The sequence below is a fragment of the Aphis gossypii genome, chromosome 1, assembly GCF_020184175.1.
Source record: "Aphis gossypii isolate Hap1 chromosome 1, ASM2018417v2, whole genome shotgun sequence".
Taxonomy (NCBI): Eukaryota; Metazoa; Arthropoda; class Insecta; order Hemiptera; family Aphididae; genus Aphis; species Aphis gossypii.
Genome location: NC_065530.1, coordinates 383,009 through 410,401, shown reverse-complemented (window position 1 = coordinate 410,401; position 27,393 = coordinate 383,009). Strand labels below are relative to the sequence as shown.

Sequence of the window (27,393 nt, the reverse complement as noted above, 5' to 3'; positions counted from 1 at the left end):
TTTAACAATATCGCTTTCTGCCTATAGTGCCTTACTGCAATATTGCAATACTGCCTTATAATTTATAATTATAATTGTTGTAACTTGTAATGTTGTTGTTGACGACTGTCGATCATCACTTATCAGATTGGACAGCAGAACTGTTATTCTACTTATATAACGTATTATATAAATCGAACTTTATAAAAGTACATTTCTACGATAATATTCTATATAGTGAAAAGCAACGAATTTAGTTCTTCCAGCCGATTAAAAATTTTCTCCTGAAATCCATAAGAAATTTTGATGAGTGAAGAATTAAATTTGGTTCGGGACAAAGAGTTATCTACTTTTAAGCACACGTTTGTTTAAAACTAGAGATTGAAATATATCATAACCCTGTTTACCCTTAAGACCTTTGATACCTATCGTATAATTTAATATCATCATTCCCTGAAAGACCGAGATAACGTAACTATACGAAACACTCAAACACAGCTTGTTAGCCTTAACTTGCCCAGGTTAGGTTATTGGCACTGGACATTCGTCTGGGCAATGAAAATGGGCATGTATTATATCGTTTTATGTTTTTACTTCTTAAGAAACACGTCACGCAATACTTAAATGATAATTCTTTTTCTTTTTTATTAAATCCGTCATCGGGATTCTTCATGCTCATGATTCACGAAACTCTAAGATCCAAGTGTTGAAAACAATTCATTAATTGAACCATGAAAATGAGATGATTATTGACCGCAAACGACAAGTCGCAAAATCACGTGTACCATGTACGTAATACCTATGTATAATGATAAATTATAAAAGATAAATAACAATATTACAATAATTGATTAAAATATACATGATTTGTGTACATTTTAATCAACCTTTGCCTATACCTGTAATGGCGAATAATACTTAACATACAACAATATGTATGGCACTTATGGCTTATGACATTTAACAATGTATAAAGTTTACGAGGTTCGCGTAATCACGTTCATGCGTCATGTATAGGTATTATTTCAATGTCATTTTTATTTTTTATGTCTATACATATATTATATATACCTATGTTAACTTAATAATATCACGTGTATTACAGTCATGTTATTAATGCATATCTCTAGATGGCTGATGGCTAGATCTAAAATATTCCCATGAAATTTGTGATGATAATACTATAGAGTTCATATTTTAACATTCTAGTTTTAAAATGTGAATAAATATTAAATTAACATCAATTGATTTTATCATATAGCATTAATTATTATTGGATTTGCTATTTCGAAGGTCGAATTGGGATCAAAACAAAGTTTGATGTTTCCACTTTCTATCAGAAATAATTATCGAATAGATGAAAACTATTGATGAATGCATGATTATTATTATGTATGTATGTATTATAGATAAGACTATAAGAGTAACGAACATTTTGACTTTTGAGATTAGGTATTATATTGTTCTACCTAACGAATAAATTCAGAATGAGCATTAACTTAGTAGTTATTACTAATTATAATATATCTTAAAGTAAATTAATTTTATATTAAAATTAAATGTATTAACTACTCTTTAGAGTCTTTTTACCTTTACTTAAATAATAATCAATAAATCACATTATCAAATTATACAAATAAATAATAATCTAACCTAATCTAATATTGGTTTGTTATTCTAAAATGTATATAAATGGTTAACTGCACATTGTTGATTAAACAAATACTATAGTCTATAAAATGTTTGAATTAGGCATCTCATAACATGTTTTCCAATTAAAAATTCAAAATAAGTGAAGTCTTAGCGATTTATCATAGTCCTGCAATTAGTACTTAGTAGGTATCATAGACTATGATATATCTTAGTTCGTGGTAGGTATCTACTATCTATACTATTGTCTATTTACAACAGACAATAATTAAGTCTAAATCATAGAATAGATACCTAGGTAAGAGTAATATAATATAATATAATATACTCATAATATTCATTATATACATAATATATAATATTCTTTAAAAAGTCTGTGGTCTAAGAATGTCAAGATCAAGATATCGAACCAAATTATTACTAAACTAATAACATAAATATTTTTCTTTAAATAAACAAGCAATAGTTATGTTATCAGGTACCTAAATGAACCGTGGTAAGTCACGATGCATTTTACTGTACGTATAATGATTATTGAACTGATTAGAAAGTATTGCGTTTCGCTGTACCATTTATACTAGTAAAATATGTATGACTTCTTCCAATTAAAACGTATATATTGATATTTCACAATACTCGCAATCAAAATGAATTTTCAACTTGTTCGTTTCGTTCCATACAATATTTGTTACAAAAATATTAAACAATCAACAATGTATTCAACATTTCAAAAACTCACAAAGTACAATCGATTTTTACTCAAATCATAAAAGTAACACCTGCCTAATAAAATAAAATATATATTTTTTAAGTTAACGACTACTCAACCTGGGTCAAAATAATGAACTTCGAAGGTGTAAATTATAAAGTAATATATCCTCGGACCTCGTTATTTCATTGCATTCACAAAATCAAAAAAATATTTTAACAAACTTGAAGAGAAAATAAGAAATTATTAATCATTTTAAAGCCATATAAACTCTAAAGAAATAATTGAAACCAAAAAAAAAAAAAAAAAATAATTAAAAGGGAATAAAACATTTTTAAATATTTATAAAATAAAATAGTACAAGAAGTACAAGAATCCTACATATACATAATTTATTAAATATAATCATAGCTATTTGTTTAACGCGCTTTCGGGAAAGCACCTCTTAAATATCTTAAACTAAAATCTATATCTTATGTTCTCTAATAAAAAGAAACACTATACAGGAGAAGATTATTCGATTTTGAATTATAATAAAATAAAGAAATTAATTTAATCAAAAACTGGTTTAGCGTGAATACATACCAATTTATCCTATATTCCTATCATTATTCTTTTTTTTGTTTTTCCCAACTATAATTACTAGGCACGACTGTATTTACTTTTGGCTCAAAGTACCCACAAGATTCAATTTTCTACCGGAAACCACTCATTTTTAAAAACCTAAGTATTGTTACTACTCTAAAAAGAGTTAACAAACACAAAAAGAAAAACACACGTCATTTTAAAATTGGGAATAAACCCTAATCCTGGGAAAAAATTGTTTTGGTATATCTGCGCCAAAATAAAAAAGGTATCGTTTTAGTTTTTTCCGATCGCCTATAAAGCACCAAATTGATTTGATCTACATTATACAGCGATTTTACATGATAATAATCAATTTAATATACTTATTTTCATAACATAATAATAGTTATAATTAAAATTTTTCAAATGACTGTTAAATGTTAATAATAAATATTTTAGAATATAATTTCTGAGCATCAAGTAAACATATTTAGGTATGAATTTATGACATTTGTCACTCACCAGTAAAATAATTATTTCTTCACAAACAATTTTTGATATTTTATTCATTTTATTGTATTAAAAATAATAATAATAATAATAATAATGATAATAACAAAGATATTTGAATTAAAATATAATACATATATTAAATGCAATATTTTCGGAAAAAATATACTTAACAACCCACTATAACACTAAAATAAAATAAACTACTTTAATTGTTATATTAAATGATGGGCCGAGTGATTCTGAACTAATGTTCTAGCTAAATTTGTCTGGTTAACCAAGAACCATCTTTGACACCTAAATATATGAAATGGCGCCAGTCCTCAAAAATAACATGTCGTTTAGAATGTAAAAAAGGATGTAAAACCGTTAGGTTAGGTTTAGGATTATTTTTATAGCTACCTAGTACCTATATCAAATAAATGTATCACTTGATTATATAATTAGATAGATCGTTTCCGCTCAGAACCGTTTTTCGTATACAATTATATATCATTAATTCAAATTTTACAGACCTATAATAGTGACCCACCTCTAATCTCCTAACCTACAGCAGAACGGTACTCACTTACCTATCTATTTAAAAAAAATTACAATAAATTAATAGAATTTTTTTTCTTCAAATAATTCAATAATAATTTACAATAATACATACTTTCAAACAATAATCAAAAATATAAATTTTTAAAAATAATTGTCAATAATAAGTACCTATACGTTTTCATTTTAAATAATAATCAATCACATTTATTTTTTAAAAAAATTAGTCGTCCTAACAAAAATCAAAAATTTATTTGTATGAATGATAGGTATCCACTTTAAGAAAAATTTCACCGTATTACTATTACATATTTGTACGAATTATACTTCAACATGACATACAATATTATTTTAATATAAAAATACACATACCTATGTATTATGTAGTATTATAGTAAGTACTAAATTTATTTATAGTATAGTATTTAGGTTATATAAAAAAAATAGTATCGCTAATCGCTATACTGTAATAATAATAAAATTATACTTTATAGATAAGATATTATGTTAAAAGTGGTATATACAAAATAATATGTATTTATTGTATTATACTATTATGTACATCCATATTCCATTGTGTGTTAATATTGTGCTAATCTATAGTATACTCAGATTATATAGAAAATTATTTTAATAAAATTCTAGTAGTAAACTAACTCAACAACTTCAAAAAAATAATGTTTTAATGAACTGTTGTTTTTAAAATGTTTTTTACAATAAATATATAACACTATAACAAGAGTTAATACAACACATTTACACATGGCGTATTATATTTTATATAGTAGGTACGGCGTACGCTATATTATATTAGTACATAGATAATTTCTTTAGGTTAAAATCAGTCAGGATTAGTACCTACCTAAGTTAAAAGTGTTAAGACTTTAGACTATAATATTATATAACATAACATCCTCGCTGTAAACATTTTTAAAGTCATTACACATTTAAAACAAAGTAAATATTTTTTGTATTGTCCCGTTACATATTACAAGGTTTTATATTATTATTATATGAACACGGTTGACGGATGATGATCGATGGAATTTGGAATTCGATTTGGCATCGTTATCTATAATAGCTAATATAGGTAATATATTTATACGTACAACGATTTATAAGTTTATAATAAATAACTAACAAGTTAATATATTTTATATTAAATAGTATAAAAAAGCAAGGTATAGACAAAGAAAATTGGATCTAATATGTTATATTTTTGATAGGAAAAATTCAAAAAAAAAAAAAAAATGAGAAATAACGAACTAAAATTTAAGTAAAAAAATAATTTTTATAAGTACAATCCAGATTTTGACAAAATCGATTTTATTTTTTTAATGCAACTCAAAAATGAATAATCGTAATTCGTAGATACTTGAAATTATCACCAAATATTTATATTATCAATTTAAACATATGATGATAAAATTTAAAATATTCAAAATATGTTGACTCCTTTTTAGCTATATACAGGTATTAAAAATGTTTGAATTTTTTAAAATTATTATTGATAAAAAATGTGCAGAGTCTAGAAGTATGCAAATTGAATACAAGATCTTATATATTTCGTATATAGTTATTATAGCAGTATAAAAACAGTAAAAAAAAAATACATAAGCCTTATTTCTTTTTATGTACATTCGAAGTTCAAATTTGTAAAAAATTGTCAAAATTACGAAATTGTACAAACTATTTTGTAGTAAAAAAATTATTTTCAATTTTTATAATTTAAGGTTTTTCAATTAACAATTTAGTATGATATTACTCATAATTATTTAATTTTGAAACCAAAAAATCTAAAAAATATATGAACCTAATATCATTCAATATCAGATTTGGATGACATTTTTAAACAAAAAATAGCTACTATTTAATTAATTTGAAACTTATGCGTATATATAGGGCCTAACCTAGGAGTTATAGTATATTTTATAAGCTCAATGATATTTTCAAAACAAGTATTTAAGATTAATTTTAATCTTTAACTTATTTAGATTATTATTTATGAATCTATTTACACGGTAAGATAGTATTGACAAAGAAGTTAATAATAATAATAATAATATTGTATGCCAATGTGGTACATAAATAGTGTAGTATACTATGCTGCATATAATACTGAATCAAACAGGTACATGGTAACTATGCCTATGTTCGGTGTAAGCAAGTATAGGTAATCGATTTCTGAAAAATAATTTTAAAATAGTTGGTACATATTATAACTGGTATAATAATTGAACCTAACCTATGAAATATTTAAAATTTGAAAATTACTTCACTAACATATTATGTATAATTATCACAAATTTATGGCATAGGTGGTTTTTTAAAAATATAATTTTCGAACTATTTCATCAACCTCCCCAGTCGTTATCATTATAGCATTACCAACAACATAAAATTGTATTTCCAGCAATGTAAATATTGTCTTAATATCGCGAACAATTGTCTATAGCGCCTTACATTGTAATCTAAGATAAGCAACTAAACTTACATGAAATCAAAAAAAAAAAATTGTGATGTCGTTAGTGTATATTGTATAGTATTTTAAGTTCCGAAATATTTACCTCGACATTGAGTGGGTCACTAATCACTATAATGGATTTTTTTAAACTTAAATCCCATTATAAAATATAGCAAACGATTATAATACGAAAAACTTTTCTAAACAGAGACACAGCAAGTTATTCACATTTTTATTAGTAATACGGTATTTTGAAACAATTTTTTTCAAAAAACATCGCATACATTGTATAATAGTCATTAAAATATTATATTTATTTTTCAGAAAATATAATCATTGTAAAACAAATATAAACTTCGAGATCTACCCACATGCTTATTCCTCTTGGAGCACAAAAAAACTGAAATATATTCATACATACACTCTAAAAAAGACTCTTTGAAATTAATACAAAACATGTACCCGTATACTATTTGTATAATATAGTATAATACAAGAATGAAATTAAATAATGTTACGTATTTAATATTTCTGTGTTTATATTATATAGTCATTAGCCATATAGGTAAATTTATGAATCAAAATAGCGTGAAAAACAGGAATCACAAAAGTAAAATATACAAAAAAAAAAAATAGTTAAACATAAAACGTGATATGAAGCAATATAGTAAAATTGAAGAAGTAAAATATAATATGATTGAGATTTAGAAGTTAGAATAATTCAATAATTTAATAGTTTAGTGGCATGCTTTGGTTTGCACTGTTTACCCAGTCACCTGGTAAATATTATTATAGAATAATAGTATAATACTATACTATATTATTTATTAGCAATCTTTAAGCCCATTATTTCAACAATATATATATATATATCTATTATATACAAATCGTCTTGTCGATAAGTTGTATCTTCCAAATATCAATCATCTCTATATTTATTTTAGTTTTGTATTCCAAAATTTCCGAATTAGTGAATTACCTAACATTATAACAATATATTGATGACTGATCCGTGTTCTATACTATTGTAACATATTATGTATACACATAATATATAAAACAGACCGTCATTCTATTTAACGAGTAGTTAATGACCCACACGCCTAGATAGTTAGTAGAGATAATCGAATCACATATAAGGGTAAATTAAATTTACGCACCTTATTCTTACTTCTGAGTGATGTACAACAATTAAAATACTAAATTTACCAAGTTTACTAAAATAAAAAAAATATTAAATTCATCTTCAATATAATTAATAAAAAATGTATTTTATCACATCTAACCTATAACTATTAGGTAGTTATTATGAGCTCAGCTCAAAGTCCGTTTAATGCATGTATAGGTTTGGTAAGTAATTTATATCAAAATACCTTTTCTAATTACCTATTACTTGTGTAATAGTTTTATAAACATTTGTTAATAATTTACATTAGGTATATAGCTATTTTATAGTGTTATCAATTAAAATAAAGTTGCTAATTTACATTTTAAAAGTATTAAGTAGCCAATATGGTAATTATTAATTAGTAACTACCGAATAAACATTTACTATTTTTTAAATTCTAAATTATTATGACTGTTAGGCCGATCAAAGATAACAGTATAACACAATATATTGTAATAAATATGATATAATATATATTATCATATTCAAAATATTCCTACTTGAGTTTTTCGTATAATAGAATATTTAGATTAAATCATATAGACTTATTAACAGTAATGGATTTAAGAGGGGGTCCAGAAGAGCCTGAATCTCCCGTGGCTAATCAACCTAGCTAACGTATAGAATAATAAACTAGACCAATTTTTAATAGTTGTTACGTAAAACTTATAAGTACTAAAATTAAAAATTTAACTAAATGTATTAAAATTATGAAGATCATTAGTTGCTCTTAAAGTAACAGAAAAATGCAAAAATCATTAATACTTATAACCGAGCGGTTTCTATAACGTGGATATTGATGTTAAAATGCCACAAATAAGTAAACGAAAAGCTATCACCACTCAAATTTAACAATTTCAAAAATGGAAGAGTACTTAAAAATGACTAAATTTCACAATTTTGAATAATTTATAATATCCCCTCTCACTGTACAATATTTTAGATCCACTACAGTTTATTTATTAAATTTTATTTTATCTTTAATCTGGGCAAACATCTATAAACTTTGCAGACGATAACAACTCCCACCTCCACCAGGCACCAACTAAACAAACTATAACTATAAGGATGTTTATTATAGGTCATCTGAGATTGGTTTTCTATCTACACCATGTCGCATGTTATAATATTATGTATATTGGACGTCACCTCTCTCTATAAAGAATGTCAAACTAGTCACAAACCAGTAACCACAGTGTTTGTGTATTAATACTTTGTATCACATGCGTTTATAAATACTATACAGATTAAACCTATGGTCCAATGGCTGTTGTATCGTTGTATCCTTTAACAATTTTTAGTTTTTACTTACTAAATGATTATTATACTATAATAACTCTATAGTCTGTAAAAATATTTTATATAACATAGATCCTATGTTACAAGATGTAAGTGTGGTAAGTATAATTAGTTACCCTACTTTTTTTTATAACACTTTAATTGATTAAATGAAGTACAATAAGTGAATCAACTATTTGAATAATATTAAAGCTGTGCTATTTATTTGCCTACTCATTACTTTTAGTTACATGCTTGCTTAATTTACGTGATGATTTTTATTTACATTAATCGATAATTTTACACCAAACATAGTAATAAATATAGGTACCAAATACTATACGATTTGACTAAATAGGTTATGTGTGCTATTGATATTGGCTAATATATATATTACGTATTTAGGTACGTCTGAGTATGCACCTATTTAATAACAGGATATCACGATAACATGTTATTTAGCATCTATAAATATCAAATTAACTGATTGGCCATGAAAACCGTTCAACAATAATATCTAAGATTGCATTAAATAAATTAGCGAATACACACTTTGTACATACCTTAAAAATAATTAGCAATTACATTTTTATCATACAAATGTACTTATATAGGTATTATATATTATATTAAATAGGTATGTAAATCAGTATTTGGTGCTGACTGCTGACTATAACTACTGAATTTAATCTGGCCTTGTTTAAATCTCAGTTTTTGCACAAGTATTGTTATTATCTTCTGTTTTTAAGCCACGCCTTCTTTTTTGCGCCTTTGACCAAACTGATTTATTTAAACGAAGTAAATCTTTTGCCCGAAAATTATTAATGGTCTACTATAAAAATAATATAATAATATAGATGCATGTGTTTCCATAAAGTAGGCTACGAGTACAAGGTGAATAGGGTTCAAGGATCATTGTTGATATTGATAAGATTCGAACAACATAGTACAGTAGCAATAGTGTAAATGGAAAAATAAAAGACATAACTCCGAGTGAGTCTTACGAGTGCGTTAGATATGAAACCATGTGGAGTAAATATATTGTATTTTATTGTTAAAACAACCATCCTATTTGTTTTTATTATGAATACTTAAAAACAATGGGTAGAGTTTCTAAGAAATCGTTTAAAAGGTCTACCAGACCTAGAGCCAAGTCTATGATTACAGATTGTGAAATTCAACCATTATTAAATTCAGATTTGAGCAGAACAAGCATTGCGTAAGTCCACCATTTTTTCACTATATTATACGTAGTTCCAATAATTTATATGATACCTGTATTTATTTAGAGACAATGGATTCATATTCAAATATGATTCGGAAAACAGTGATTTAGAGAATAATAAAACACCTGCTACTCCATCAAAGGCCAATGAATTACTATATCCGTATTACTTGAGGTATGCTCGACATTCAGATACATTGTTAAATACATGTTCTAAGTAAATATAGTAATCATTTGTTAAACTCGTAACATAAATGTAATTATTTTTCAGGTCTTTTAGTTTGGATTATGATATACTAAACAGACCAAAATTTTATCGAAAATTACAACCTTACATACCATTAGGCGATACAGTAAGTTTACATTTTTCATTTTTCAGTAGGTATATAATGTTATGTGTAATCTAAAATTAATAATAAACATAAAAATATATTTAAGTTGAGAACTTAGGTTTTAGATGCATAAAACAAAGTAATAATAGAAAGAATAATTAAATAATATTATCATCAAAACCAATTAATTACCTATTAATATTTTTAGTACCTTTTTTATTTTTATATAATAATTTTATTACTTTAACCTAATATTTTATATTTTGTATTAATTTTTATTGAAATTTATAATTTATAAATTATAACAGTACCTATATATAGGTACTATAGGTATACCTATATTCGTAGGTAATACATATTTAATTGATTATAATTTATTAAAAATTAATACTTAAGATTAGAAATATACTGATTATTATTAATGTTTGCTATAAATGCGTTTTATGTAAGTAAATACAAATATTTTATTTTCCCTAAATATAAAAAAAAAGTATTGGGAATATTTTACTTTTAAGTTTTAACCAATTACCCAAAGTACCAACTAGATCAAATTTGCTATCAAAAACCATTCCCATTTTTTAAAATCTAAATATTTTATCGAATACTTATCATGTACACGGACATAAAAAAAAAAAATACACAACACTGTAAAATCAATAAATTGATTGCTCTACTCAAAATCTAAAATTCTATCATCTATTCATCTAATCATTTCAAGTAATCTTTCTTTGACAAATAAAACCTGTACAATGATAGTCTCAAATATTTTGTAAAAACTTAATATTCGAATCAGTTTCTATCATAGTTAAAAAAACAATTCCGCACTAAATTAAACAACTAAATAAATTTAGTCTCCACCTTAGCCAGTGAATACATTCTAAAAACCTCATGTCAATTAACAATATACGTAGAAGCCGCTTAAATCTAAGGTTTATTAAATAAATTATAAATCCCATAAAGACTGTTGAGACTTTTGAGGGATAGACATAAAACTCCCTCCTCGTGTAGTATTTTTATGTATTTATTAATTTATTGTTTATTAAATAGTTTATAATGTTTATACGATTGCAAACTTTAGGTTACACTATTACAGATTATAAATACTTATTTATATATTTTAAATAAATAAAAAAAATGTAAACATAGTCTAACTTATTAGACAGTACCACACTGAACGATATAAAATAATAGATTAATGGTATAAATAACTTAAAATTATTATAAATATTTGAAAATTGTTTTATTTATAAAAAATAATAATAAACGTATAAGAAATGAAGAAAAGTCCCCAACGATAAATATTTTTACAATTACAGCAATAACATAACTAAAAGAGTTAAAGGAATAAAGATCGTATCTATACTTTTTGTTTAAATATTCAATCTTGTAAAAATTTAACATTCAAATGTCTATAAAAAAAAAAACTGCGTAAATTTATTTAAAACATTCTTTAACTGCTAGATGAACTAACTTATAAGAAATCTTGTATTAAATATTCAATTTTTTTTACACACAAAAAAATATATACCAGCAGTATAAAATTAATAATTGAAAAACTTAAAAGATTTCAAATGTTTATGCTATATAACTAAAAAAAGTAAAAATGCAAATACATATTTTAGAAAATTCTACTATTTAGTGAACATTTTAAGTAAGTACTTAACAAGACTTCATAATCACATATGATGTCTCTGTCTTACACACGTACGACTTAGTAAATTTTCGTTCACAAGTTTCAATAATGTAGTTTTATAGTTTTGATATTAGAGTAACTTGACCTATTATCAAACTTTTAGGTAAAAATATATCCGTGTTCTTTCTTTGGTTTTTTTACGATATTTAATTTTTAAGTGAGCATTTTTAAATATTTACACATGCGTGTGCGACTTCTCCATAATAAGGTAATTTGTTTTTGAATTCCAACAAAAATTGTATAAATATTCCCATTTTTCATATTATTTTTAATAGTACAATTTTTTTTTATTTTCAACTCCCCACCACTTCAAATTACAAATTTGATTCAATTTCATACTAGAAACTAGTTTTAAAGTCGAAGATTGAAGTATTTTTATTTTTTAGTTTCTACTATCTTAAAAGGTGATGACGGATATAAACGTTAACATATATTAAAAAAATAAAAACACTTTATGGTTAAATAACCTATAAATTAGGTTAATACTGTCATAACTCAAATCAGAATCAAAAATAATATATAAATATATAAATAATATAAATTTGAATTATTGCTACACATATATCTAGATATATTTAATATTTATGTATAATAATATATTATAATTTACATAAGTATATATAACTTTCTTTAAATCATAGATACTTAATATTTTTTGGGCTATGGACCCCTTTTGAAGTATAAAATATAATCACGCCATCCCCCCAAAAAAAATAAAAAATATATAATTATTATTTTATTAATTTTTAAATGATAAAACTAAAACTTAATCTTATATTAAATTATTGTGAATATAATCAAGTTTTTTTATAGTTTAAAACAAGTTTCAACGTGACATATTTTGCAATATTGCAAAAAACGAATTTGTTTTGGGTTATTTAAATAAAAGCTCACAGCCACCCTGTGGACCCCTCAATATAAACACCTACGCGGAAACCGGTTAAGAACCCTATGATTTAAATCAATAATACTAGGTATTTGGCTAATGAATATGTTATAATTTTAAAATTTTAAACTAAATAGATTAAACATTTTATATTAATGATTAATGAACACTTTTACAAATATATTATAGTTATTAATTTTACAGTGCAACATTGTGCTATCTATTAAATTAACAAAAATGTGTTTAAATATTTTATAGATTACCAATGAACCATACACCCAAAATAGCATAATTACTATGTAAGTATTCATTTTAAATATTTAATTTTATTATCATAAATTTGTATTCAGTATTAGGTTCTTATTTAACCAATTATGTTTTATGTAAATCAATAAATCACAGTTTAAATATTATTAATATATAACCTGACGGGATGGTCTTAAAGGCCCAATAAACCCTAAAAAAAAAAAAAAAAAATTATATATAATACAACACAATATTTATATAATAAAAAAATCTTAGTAACATATAATTTTTAGATAGATAATTATTGCTAATTAGTTATTACTGTTATTATAGGTACCTAATAAATAAACCTAATAAAGTACAAAACACTGTTATAACTTGAAAATTATTTTTAATGTAAAGATATTCGATAAAAAGAACAAAAACAAGTCTACTAGGTATATCAACAATAATAGGCTACTAACTTAATTATAAGTCTATCTAAATTTTACCTATATTGGTCGATTATACTGCGGTAAGTTTAAATGTGTACAATAAATGAAACGTTGAGATTTTAAAGATTCAAAAACTTAAATTGGAATAAAGTATAATCAATAATTCTAAAATATACTTAACGTTTTACTTTTATACAATAGGTATATAATATTTACGGATATCCGTTGTAATTTGTGGCACGTGGTGACATGTAATGTGTCATATATTAAATTAACCAACATATATGGAATACTTATATTGAAACATTGAGTCTACATTTTTAATCATAATACATTTGACTATTTGAGTCTTACGTGAGTTGCGTATACATATCATGCGTGTAAAATTGGGTTAAAAACAAAATTTTAATATAGTCTAGTACTCTAGTGGATTTAAAAATCATATACGATTTTCCACTCGTCCATTATTTATATAATATAATATATTGTATGTGGTTTCACAGTTAATATATTAGATTACATAATAAATTAATTATATACACGTCTACTGACTATTCTACATCAGTTAACAATTATGCGCGTGTGCATTACCTTACTATTCGATGTAATCTGACGTCTGCTGTTGCAGTGTCATCCCCGTCGAGGTTGTATATAAACGAACGATTATGCTGTATATATTTTAGAGATGGAGGGCTGACAATATAGAGATCGTTAAAAATGTAGACACTGATCGAGATATTCTATATATTTTTTACTGTAGTCCAAAAGTGACGGAAGTCGTATACAAGCATGTCTTATATATTATATGTATATAAATATATAATAGTGACCGCCGACCGGCCGGCCGGTCGGCTCTCGATGAATGAAGGTAAAGCAGCGGTGCGACGTCGGCGACGGAATGCGCGCGATTCCCCGAGACTAACATATAGACAGTGGCGGTGGCGAAATGGGGTTTATTGATCTGCCAAACTAACCCTGGAGAGTCTGGGGTCGTTGCACCTCACGCACGCCGGGTCTGCAGACGTGGGTTCAACAACCCGTAAAATATAAGCGGCTACAGAATTTCACTATAAATATATGATAAAATAGCTTAATGAATTATAATGAGTATAATATAGAGAACTCTCGAATTTTCAAAATAAAAATACAGTATTAGTTTTAGACTAAGTTGGTCGTAAAAATTGAGAGGTAAAAGGTAATTATTATCAACATTATTGTAACTTACACCCAAGGTCAGCGGTATATTATTTACGGGATGAGCGAAAGAATAAGGTTATAGTCTAAGGAATAGCTAAATTAAAAGGATGCTACATTAAGAATTGAAAATAATTATAGTTTTTAATTGGCAAATGGCAATATAAATATTATAAGTAAAATGTACTTATGGTACATAGTAATTGTATTACATATAAAGTTTAACAAATTTCCCCACCAATACCTTAACTCTAAATAAAATAAAATTGTAATTGTAAACACTAAAATTGTTGGTTGTCTAAAAATATAGACAATCATGATTACATTTTTTATGACTGTAAAAATACATAATCAACAACCATTTATAAATACAAACCCGTATATTTAATTTTATGTAGAAAACTATCGAAACATTATCAACATAATAGAATAATGATGAATATTGGAATCACCCTTGTGGCCTGTGCAGTGTACACATAATTGTTCGATAGATAGATGGTATAAATATTAAATATTGTAATAATTTGATTTTAGTTTCGCAATATGGAACACGATAATGGGAACATCCCTATTAGCAATGCCTTGGAGCGTGGAACGGGCAGGACTAGTGATGGGGTTATTTCTAATGTTCGTCATAGCTGCACTATGCTTATACACATCCAATCGTATTCTTAAAGTGCAAGTACTTCACGGTAAATATAATTTTGAAACAACCATGATTATTTAATAAACCGTAGCTAATTATTATTAACTGGTAAAAAAATAACTGATAGGTATTACCTATTTGTATTTTCAAAAATCAAAAATTTGATAAATATTATCCGAGGAAAAGCGAATGAGTGATAAAAATAACTTGAGTAATTATCACATTCTCTAATATTGTGATGTTTCATTTGTTTTTTTTTTTAAGGAAACGATACCGGTGAAGTAGCACAATTGAGCAAAAATTTATTGGGCCCTTGGGCCGAAGTCATAGCAAAACTATTTTCGTTTATAATTTTACTAGGTGCCAACATAGTGTACTGGATATTGATGTCAAATTTTTTATATTATTCGGTTGGATATGTTCACGGTAAGGCAAAATTATATTGTTTTCAAGTACAATTATAATATTATTGTGACTGACTGATAAACTTATATTTATAAAATAAACTTTTGGCGTGGCTGCAGATTTGCTTTTTGCGGACGAAAATACCAGGGCGTTCGAGTTCAACACTACTAACCGTAAGTCGGGGTATTGAAATTTAAATTCATAATATATCTTCGAATAAATCGTATCAACATTACGACTGCATTATTATGTGAACTTTTTAAGTTAAATAAATAATATATAAATAAATAAATGGTGTGGTGGTGCAATTTCAACGAAAAACGAAGGTCCTAAAACCCCTTATTTTATTAAGTTAGTCTACAAATGGTATAAATTACGAGGGTGCTTATCACTTCAAATCTCCTTCAAATTTTTCTTATACGTAACTAGTATATAAATTTTAATCATTTTATTTCAGTTATATGCCCAAGCAATGCGGACTATATGAGTGCTACATCGAACACAACCAGGCCGTTGACATTGTACGAACGAATTTGGGATCTTAACACGACCGTACCAATATTCCTCGTCGTGATCGTTGCCCCACTATTGAACTTCAGATCAGCCACGTTTTTCACAAAGTTTAATTCTTTAGGTAAATTAATGAGCTAATGTGTTAATGTGATACACTGCAATCGTGGTGTTTCTATGTATCAGACAGTAGTATTAGTCCCACTAATCGATGATTTATATTTACTTAATTGTATTTTATATATTTTTTTATGACTGGTTTTCTTTCAAATTAATTTAGGAAATAATTATTAAATAATATCAAGGATAAACACAATTATTTATTTACTTTTTTTTAAGTATTTTAACTTGAAAATATAAAGTGTTTTAATTTACACGTCATTAAAAAAAATGTATTCAATTTTTTGGCACAATTTTTCTGGGAAACATAAAAATGTTATTATTATTTAATATTTATATACAATTACATATTTTTAAATTTTAAACACGATTTTAATAAAGTAATATAGTATCAATTGTTAAACATATACTATATACTCTATTACTTTTGTAAAAATAATGAAAACAAATAATTTTAAAAACTTAAAAAAAATAGTTATGAATAAATTTATTGATAGGGAACAAACATAATGGAACACTTTTTATCACTAAATACATCCATGGACACTCAAAAGGACGTCGTACCCGCATGTGTTGTCTCCGTTTTACACACATACGACATAACAAATTTTCGTTCACCAATATCATAAGTAGGTATGCTATTTTAGTTTTAATATTAGAGTGAATTGACCTATTATATAATTTAAAGGTAAGATTATTATCTAGGGCCCCACATAGCCTTTTATTGATGTTATTATTTTTAAGTATTTAGTATTTTTAACCTACCTTAACCTAGAGTTTTGAAACTCTATATTTAAAAATAATAACATCAATAAAAGGCTACGTGGGGCCTAAGATAATAATCTTACCTTTAAGTTATGTAACAGGTCAATTCACTGTAATATTAAAATTTACAGCATATTTTTGAAATTGGTGAACGAAAATTTGCAATGTCGTAGGTACGTGTGTAAGATGGAGACAACACATGCGGGTACGACGTCCTCTTAAATATATAACTTAAATTGTTTTTTTAGGAACTCTGGCTGTGCTGTATCTGTTCATATTTGTCATAATAAAATCATATAGTTGGGGGATTAATATGTCCGCACCAACGATAGGAGGATTAACAGACTATTCTGAATTTTATAAAAACACATTTCCTGCAACATCAGGAATGCTTACATTATCGATGTTCATACATAATATCATAATTACAATAATGAGAAACAATGAAAATCAAAAACACAATGCAAGTAACTATATCAATATTTGAAAATTAAATACTAACTGAATTTTTTTCGATACGTTTAGGGCCGTGATTTATCAATAGCATTCACCCTAGTTCTTCTGACGTATATATTAATTGGAATTACTTTTTATGTGTGTTTTCCATTAGCTAAATCATGCATCGAGGACGTAAGTATATACTATTTATTATAATATTAATATCATACCTAACAAATTAACAACTAATATACAAACATTACAAACTGTTTTATATTGAACACTAGTGGGGCCAAAGTACAGAGTTCCTCAAAACTCATTAATATATTATATTACAAATTTACAACTCTATTATAGATATTATAATACAATGTACAAAAACTAGAATAAGAAAAATGATTATAAATTTTAAAATTCAAGTTTTAGCAAATTATTTCATTACCAACGTTCTACTTTTTATTGAAACTTTGAAAGGATGTTATTAGTATTAAATAATAACGGTAACAAATATTTCTAATCGTACTGTTTGTAGATACCTACATTTTTACTATTTGTCAATTTTATTCAACTCTAAAAAATTAAATTATTATAAAAGTTGATTTTATAATCCAAAATAGTTATAATTGACATTTCAGGCGCCACCGTTTTCCGCCAAAATAAACTTATTAATTGTTCACCGTCACTATAATCTATACCTAATAATATATATTTCCAATTTCCGTCACCACAAATTTCAATTTTGATATTTTGATAACCCGGTATAGTAATAACTAAAATATTATACAATAGATCAAATAGATAATATTTATCTATAGATATCATCTATTTAACAATGATTAAATGTTTTAATCGAAGAAGTGTAAACTATAGGTAACGTAAAATACTGTGAATGATTCATTAAATGATCATTTACAGTACTTCGGATTACCTAACGTTTATTGCAAATACTAAATATTGGTTTACTAAAAGTACCATGATTCAAATTGTAAAGCAAAAAAAAATAACAAAAAAAAGTTTAGTTGATTAACATAAAAAGGGAGAAATAAGCCGATATACATTTGTAAAAACTATATAGCGTATACCTATAAACAATAATAAGATTCATAATAAAATAAATTTTAAATAATTTTAAAAACAAAGTTATTAATGTTTGACTTGATTTTATACAACTTACAAACATAATTTCGAATTTATTTTTGTGATAACATAATACAAAAATCTATGCGTAAAATAAATATTACTTATTGAATGTGTTTTTTTTAAAAATATTTTATAATATCCTAAGTATTCAATAAAATACTATTTATAGTTGTTTTTGTTAAATATATTTAATTAATCATCGATTACTCAAATATTTTAGATTCTGAATGGAGCGATGAATGTATTGATTTTACAATGATGTGTTTTTTTTTGTTTTCGTGTCATTATAATTTGTCAAAATAATACTTCAATTTAAAACTTCAGAGGTGCTTTATAGAGATCAAAAGAAGAAGTTTCCAGTAGTTTTCAAAAAACTTGTGAAAAACAATAAAAAGGGGACGGAAAAACGGGAATTTTCACACAAAACTAGTTTTCAAGTTTTAAAGTTAAAAAATCCAACACTAAGTTTTTCTTCAAATAACCATAGAGAAAACTTCAGCGTCAGTATAGGAAAAAATGTTATGAGCGTCTGAATTTTAAATTTTTATGAAATCGCGTAACAATAACGATTTAAAATATTTGTTATTATTCAAAAAGTATAAGTCGTAGATAGATTAGGTTAATAACCTTTGGTTAAGTCCAAATACTTGAAAATTTAATACAAAGTTCCTTATGAGTTAGTCTTATAGTGATTGAAAAGTTATACAAGAATACATTGGCACAATTTTTTTAAATAAGCGTTGAAATTCAAATATTGACAAAAATTCGTCAAAATCATGAATAGGAATTTTTGCAAATTATTATGTAGTTAAAAATTTATAAAAATGTTTGTATACGTAGCTAAGAATTGAAAATTTAACACAAGATTTTCCAAAAATATTTTACAATAATTATAAAAAAAGTTAAGTGTTGGCTAATTAAACAAATTTTATCTTAAGTTTAAGTTTTTACGAAATCAAAAATTTACGAGTAAAATAGTTAAATAGATTTACTTTTAAATATTTTAGATTTTTGTTACAGTTAAAAATTACCAATCACAGAAACTTGAAACATACACCACCCTGTGAAAAATATGTATCCTAGGCTGACAAATTATCTCCGTTCAGAATCGTTTTTCGTACACAATGATACCTATCATTGCATTCAAATTCAACACACCCATTACGACCCATAATAGGTCATTACCTATTCTAAATTTGAGGTACATTCGATACCTACTGTACAGTAGAAGCATTACCTACCCACTTGACATTTTTTTATTTTAAAAATTATTGCCAATTATTTATAACTTCACATGTTTTCATAACAATAGAGGTTACCAAAATATGAAAACTAGAAAAGAGAAATATTTATTATTGAACAGGCGATAAACAGAAATGTTGATTTTGACGGAAAAGAGAATCACCCGGAATTTCTATTATTTTAAAGACGTAACAACATTTTTGTATATGAGCGGATTCAATTCTACAAATCAATATCAAACACTTCATAGTTAATCAATTAGGTATATATATTATACCCAACTTAACTAAATTAAAATTATTGTATGCTAATAAGTAGACTTCATACTCCGATATTCGTGTGTATTATCACTTGTATAGGTCTTCATACAAATCAAATTATAACGTAAAACATACCAAATATGCATCAGCAGAACAAATTTCGTATTGTTAGCATTAATATTTAAGTGAATTACCTAATTTGTATTTGTACGTTGATTTTGTACGATATTTAAATTTTTAAACGTATTGTAAATATTGTAATATTTTGATATTGTACAAATTGACAGTATGGTTGCGTAACAATTATTGGAGTATAGTAAATTTGTAGATAATTTAGGTAGGTACTTAAAAACACAAATTATGTTCTTATATTTTGAAGGTAAATACCTTCATATTAGATTAATACGTTCTAGTATTATAGCAAATAATACAAAATTGGTTTTGCTGAAAGCAAATTTGCTATGTTGTACACTTGAACAGTTGTACGTTTGTGTGACAGAAACAACACATATGTGACAACCTCTTAGACTCAATGTTAATGTTTAATGATACAAGTGGATACAATAAGTTTTATTAATTAGGTACAAATTACTAGCAATTTGCAAAGATAAATATTGAACAATAATCATAATTTTTAAAAGACATGTCATTTAAATAAAACAACCATTAAATCAAGTCTAAATTTAAAAATTAATTATTTTGACTTGAACAAATTTTTAAATCATAAATAATCAAGGCTGCACACAATATTCAAATCTAGTATAGTCTTAAAAAATATTTTTTTTGTGACTTAGTTTTATCAAAATTAATATAATTAAATCAAAGTTACAGGTGCATTAATATTTTATGGCATTTGAAAGTTGAGTCATGCATGATGCATTATTATTATACTATAATTATAAATACATACTACTTAGTACCTACATAAACCTACACTAACAGCAATATGTCTACTTATAATAACTAATTAGTAATAATAACTTTATGAATTATTTAATTTTTTCCAGAATTTTTTAAACAACTTTCCTAGAACAGATGTCTTTAGCATTATAGCTAGAGTTTTCTTATTCTTTCAACTATTGACTGTCTACCCTTTGATATCATACATGCTACGAGTACAAGTGTTTGCAGCCCTAGAACTATCAATATACCCAAGTGTTTTACATGTTATCGCACTTAATTGTTTTGTAATTTTCATATGCATATTGTTTGCAATTTTCATGCCACATATAGGAACAGTAATACGGTTAGAAAATTCTTATATTTATGTTTATGTAACTATGTTTAATTAATTAAATCTGTATATAAAAATATATTGTTATATATTTTTTTAGATTTAGTGGAGCAATTTGTGGATTTGTATACATATATACATTACCAACCATGTTGCATTTGGCATCACAGAGGAGACGCAATCTTTTAACATTTGGATCAGTCATTTTTCACGTTTCAATATCATTAATTGGACTAGCTAATCTTGTTGCCCAATTTTTCGTTTGAAAAATAACTTTAAATTTTATTAAAAAAAAAAGTTAAAAGTAAAAACTGTAAATTATTATTGACATTACTATATACAATTTATTTTCATGTTTATTTAGTTGTCTTTAATTTTTTATCAAGGCATTTTTTTTTTCATTTTTACTGTGATCTCTTAACGATAAGAGTGTTATATCTATTGACATTTAATTGCATATTTTTTTAACTTAAATTATTTATTTAAACTATTATTTATTATTATTTTATTATATAATAAAAAAATAAATACATTGATTTGATCCTATTTTTATTTTATTTAAAATGTTCACTTGTAGAGTAGGTAATTATGTACTTAAATTATATATTAATTGTTTATATCATTACCTATCACAGGGATGGCGGACTTATGACATGTATGTCAGGGAGTGACAAGCTCACACTCTTTAAGTGACAAGCGCAAATATCAAGATTCGTTAAATGTTAAATACTTGAATGTTATTTAAATTTAATAAAAGGGTCATCAAATTGGTTGACACATAGGGAAATTAAAATTCAACAAAATTTTTTATTTGACACGTGGGTACAGAAAGGATTTCCATCTCAGACCTATTAGGTACCTGTTAACTACATTAAAACCTAATATATACATTATACCATTGATTATATAGATAAGTATATCATAGGTTAGGTTAGGTTACCTAACCAAATGTATATCATTAAAAGGATACATAAAAGCTAATAATTATTTCATTTTAATTAAAATAACTATAGAACAGAGGTTTTCAAAGCAGTCAATATCGACAATATTGACCTCACTTCAGGTCGATTTTTACCTGCAAGTGATCCATGTCAACGAAAAAAAAAATTGAGGGTATATGAGATATAAATAGGGGATTTACAAGAGTTATTTAATCAAAAACGCATACATTGTAATTATTACGAAAAATATATTGTGTGCAACAATGCAATAGCGATAAATAACATTTAATATTAAAGCATCAGACTCATACCTTCCATTAAATTTATAATTTTTTTTTATGTTATTAGATTTAATTTGCATTTCTTGTCTTTTAAGTAGTTAAAAAATTAAAATAAATATTGTCATTATTATAAAAAGGTCACTCCATGGCAAACCCTATTTAAATGAACTCCGACTAAGTTATAAAAAACATTAATACATTCATTAGTAAAAATTAAATATTTGGGGTCTATAAAAATTGAAAAAAATAGTAAGTGATCTTTGGGGAAAAAAGTTTGGAAACCTCTATACTATAAAATATTAGAGATATTTTTAATACATATTCTGAGTTATCCAACCTTAAAATGTAATCCCCATTATTTCAATTATTAAATATTTTTTTTTTATTATTTTATTTTTTAATTAGAATATATACAATCTGTAAATTAATTTTTTACAATAAGAATATGAGCTAAATTTTTAAGTATGACATGAATTGCATGATAAAAGAAGCAACCCAACGCCTACACTTTACGATTATTAAATATTAAGTATTAGAAATATCATAAAATTAAATATTATCAAATTAAAAAATTAGTCCACTTCAATTTTTTGAAACAATAATATTGTTGTTAGTTCATAGTTTTATTAATTCGCCCATTTTAAAAATGTAATTTAAAATGCAATAACAATTTTTGTTTTAATTATGTTTAAAAATCATTAATTTTATTTGTTATTTAACTATACATCGAAAAATTCATATCAGTTTATCAGCTATATAATAATATACTAAAATAAATAATAAGATTACCTATACAAACATATTCTGATGGATTATGGTTTGCTCTTAGATATTCTATAAGCCCAAACTCTGTCAATGCCAGTACCAATGACTAAATAAGGTTCTAAATTTGGGAGAGGAAAACGACAAGCAACTATTACTGTTCCTTCAGATAACTCCGCAGCAAACTTTTTTTCCAGATCCAACATCTAAAAAATTTTTTTTATTATTATTATTATATTTAGACAATTACATAAATATAATTAAATAATGAAATCTAAAGTTTGATAAATTAACTAAATTCTTAGCTGTTAAGTATTTAGTAATAACCTTATTTATACACACTACTGCAATAGTATGGACAAGCTAAATATATCATATTAATCAATTTTTAAATGTAATTATATAACACTATATATTATTTTAATGATTATATTATACATAAATATGTTTTAAATGTATGTCATATACATAAAAAATAAAATCAAAAAGTTTTAAGTGAAAATTTTGGATTTTTATTGTAATTTTACTGAATTTACTAATTGATACAACTATTTTAGTTATAGTCGACCCTCAATAGTCGTATTAAAGATAATATTATACTTAATACAATCAGTTATAACATCTAATAATGTTGTCTTATAAAATAAAAATAATTAAATTAACCTTACCAAAGACTTGACGGTAAGTGATTTAGCTTAGTAACCTAACCTAATCCACGCTCTGATTACATCAACTAATGTGGAAAGAAATTTTTCGAGGTATAAAAATTTATTAATACCTAATTGAAGAGGTTTTGATTTTGAAAATTTAAAACAAACATTTATAGTGCAGTGCAATGATATATAATATGATGTGGTGATGATATGATTATAATATGATAGTTAAATTTAAATATATTTGTTTTTTGGTAGAATTTTAGATTATAACAGTTAATTTAAAATATTTACAATAAAATGTAATATTTTTTAATGCAATATTGTAATCAATTTTACTAATTTTTTTAGTAGTACAACATCTGTGCCCTATACCATGTATCCATAAAATATTATTAAATTATTACTAACCATTTCTTCAACACCAAATATTACAACATTTGTGAAAGGTCCTAAGTGATACTTCCACAAATCTGTTTGAATAAATTTTGGAGAAGGCTGAATTTTAGATTTCATGGCAACCAAACGTGAATATAGCACTAACCAAAAATTTAACTCTACACCAACTGATTCAAATCCTGCTTTTGCTGTATTCATAACCTATGTAAGAAATTATTTTAAAAAATTAAAACATATACAGTTAAATAAATGTATATAAAATACAAAATAAAAAATATTTAATATTACATACTATTCTTCCATCACCACTGCCTAAGTCTATTAATTTTCCTTTTCGTCCTTTGATTACATGCAAAACATTTTGGATTTGCAAGTTGGTTGCTGGAACATATGGTAAACATACTTTCCGTAAAGCTGGTGATATGAACGGATAACAAATTATGCTTAGTGCAATAGAAATACCACCTAAAATAACCAATAAGAGTTATTAAATTATAACATTGTATGATAATAAATAATTTTATAATTTTTTCAAAATATAAGCTCAACATACATAAATAAGTAACCTATAATATTTACAAAAAACTTCATGAAACATTAACATTACAAGACTTGCAGGTACTCAAAAGAAAAATATGCATACATACCAGTTAATCCCACTAAAAACAATCCTTTAAGGCTTTTATTGTTATTATTACTAGCTGATTGCACATTTTCAAATAATTGATTAGAATCAATAGGAAAATCACTGGTCATACTGAAAGATAAAAAATAAACCATACTCAACAATTAATTTTGGCATAATTTGGTATTTGTAATAATGTTTAATTTAAATACACTGTAGAATAATACAAATAAATGTTATTTTATAATAATATTGTTTGTTGTAGAAAAAAATTCAAATATACATATTAAATAATATATAAGACGGTTACATGTTTACACGATTATTAAAAATAAGATAAATTAAAGTGTGTGTACACTGTACACAAATATATATTGAATAATATGTATAAATATAAAATTTATCTTAATTTATAGAATATCTTAAAGACATTAAAATATTAGATGAGTGAAATAATATATATTTGATTTGTATATTCAGTACTTATATAAAAGTCTAGATCTAGTTATAAGAGTTAGTTTTAAACCTTCGTTCAATTTGTTTTGGGCAATCTATATTTTTGATAATTTATACAGCAGTTTTAAATGTAATAATTTAACTTTTTTCCAAAGGTACGATAGAAAGAAATCTATTTATAATATTATAATTTGAATGAGAAATTTATATAACATTAGAAACACAAAAACCATGGGAAATTATTTTATACTTAGAAAGATTTTATTTTAAATTATATAAAGGCAGTGTACTATTTTAGATTTACATATTTTAATCAAGAGCGTATCAAAGAAAAATATAAATTAAGAACAAGAGCATAGTGGAAATCTTTACAAATGTGTTTAATTAATCCTACACTAGTAATACCTTGTTATTTGTTAATAATGTTATTGGTATAAAATTTGAAGTTTAGTTTTGAATTAAAAGTAACATTTAGATCTTTAATTGATTTACCTAAAGTTACTTCAAAATTTTTAAGTTATAATCAAAAATAAACATATCCATTTTTAAAGAGAAAGTAATAGTAGCACATTTTTCTATTTTTATATAAATTACACTTATAATAGATAACAATGTTTTTTTTAAAAAATATTTTGAGATAATTTATACCTACTAATAATGAAAAGATAGGATGTTTTAATTTGTCTATAAAAGATGTTATTAATAAAAACAAATAATTATAGTGATAAATGGTCTGGTTGAAGGACATTCAATAAAACACCAATATAATAATTTCCATGTTTAAAAAATTGAGTACCTACCATTGTGTAAAAATGATTCAAACCAAGAAGGTAATGGGTTACAAAATCCAGTGTTTCAGTTTTAAAATTAGCTAGTCTGTCAAAAGATTTTTTAAGATTTGTGCATATAAAATTGGTTTGGGTTCTACCACAGAATAGATTAAATTTAATCTATTCTGTGGTTCTACATTTAAATAAATCTAGGATTGACTATATGAAAAGATAAATTTTAAACGTAGAATGACCTGATCAAAAATCATTCTGTATAATAACTATGATTTTTTACATAAAGGAATCAATTTTTAATTTATAAGTTAATAAAATATTTTGGGTATAATTGAGATTTTAAGATTGGATAATAATTTATGATAGAATTCCTATTCTTGTTTTTAAGAACGAGTGATATGAACTTTTATATTATGTTGCATTCTTCACTTTATTTTTTTGAAAAAAAAAAATACTTTTTATCAGAGTATCTACAGGGTACTCATTTACTTTTAAGTGGACAAGGAAAATAACCCGTTAAATGATTTACATTTGCCTATAAACCTATCTTAATAGTTTATTTCCATAATACCGATACTGTGACACACTATACAATCATAATTACTTACTTAAATGTTTTGGGGTTGTAATAATTCATAAACGATTATTTAATTGATAGGTACATAGCTCGTAAACGTATCAAGTGTGAGAAATTTATTGACTAATTTTCGACTCTCGAGTTTTGAAATCCCGAATCAGCCTAATTTTACATATAGACTATAATAACTGTAAGTTGTTACTTGCTTTAACTTATTTAGTATTTACTTATATCTTAAATCGTGATAGTACATTTATTTTGAAAACGGTAATCACGTGC

At 24.9% G+C, this 27,393-nt stretch overlaps 2 protein-coding genes across 3 annotated transcripts; one reads left to right on the top strand and one right to left on the bottom strand.

The window, feature by feature from the left end:
- Nucleotides 1-141: 141 nt before the first annotated feature.
- LOC114120796 (ATP synthase subunit C lysine N-methyltransferase) lies at nt 142-27,383 on the bottom strand. 2 transcript variants are annotated; one of them, XM_027982832.2, is made up of 6 exons: nt 27,146-27,383; nt 25,319-25,428; nt 24,964-25,136; nt 24,684-24,872; nt 23,647-23,825; nt 142-263 (listed from the first exon to the last, which is right to left on the bottom strand). In XM_027982832.2, exons 1-5 carry the CDS (start codon nt 27,172-27,174, stop codon nt 23,670-23,672), a joined length of 657 nt encoding a protein of 218 aa, XP_027838633.1. In that variant the 5' UTR covers nt 27,175-27,383; the 3' UTR covers nt 142-263; nt 23,647-23,669. The 2 variants fall into 2 exon arrangements, with proteins under 2 accessions (XP_027838633.1, XP_027838632.1); XM_027982831.2 differs by lacking the exon at nt 142-263 and having other exon boundaries at nt 22,805-23,825; nt 27,146-27,382.
- On the top strand, nt 8,738-22,181 carry LOC114120793 (sodium-coupled neutral amino acid transporter 9-like). The gene is made up of 13 exons (XM_050208228.1): nt 8,738-8,867; nt 9,974-10,084; nt 10,155-10,265; nt 10,362-10,443; nt 13,260-13,300; nt 15,410-15,567; nt 15,786-15,947; nt 16,046-16,099; nt 16,384-16,560; nt 17,570-17,784; nt 17,847-17,951; nt 21,409-21,647; nt 21,736-22,181. The coding sequence occupies exons 1-13, from the start codon at nt 8,851-8,853 to the stop codon at nt 21,899-21,901; spliced, it is 1,638 nt and encodes a 545-aa protein (XP_050064185.1). The 5' UTR covers nt 8,738-8,850; the 3' UTR covers nt 21,902-22,181.
- Nucleotides 27,384-27,393: the final 10 nt, after the last annotated feature.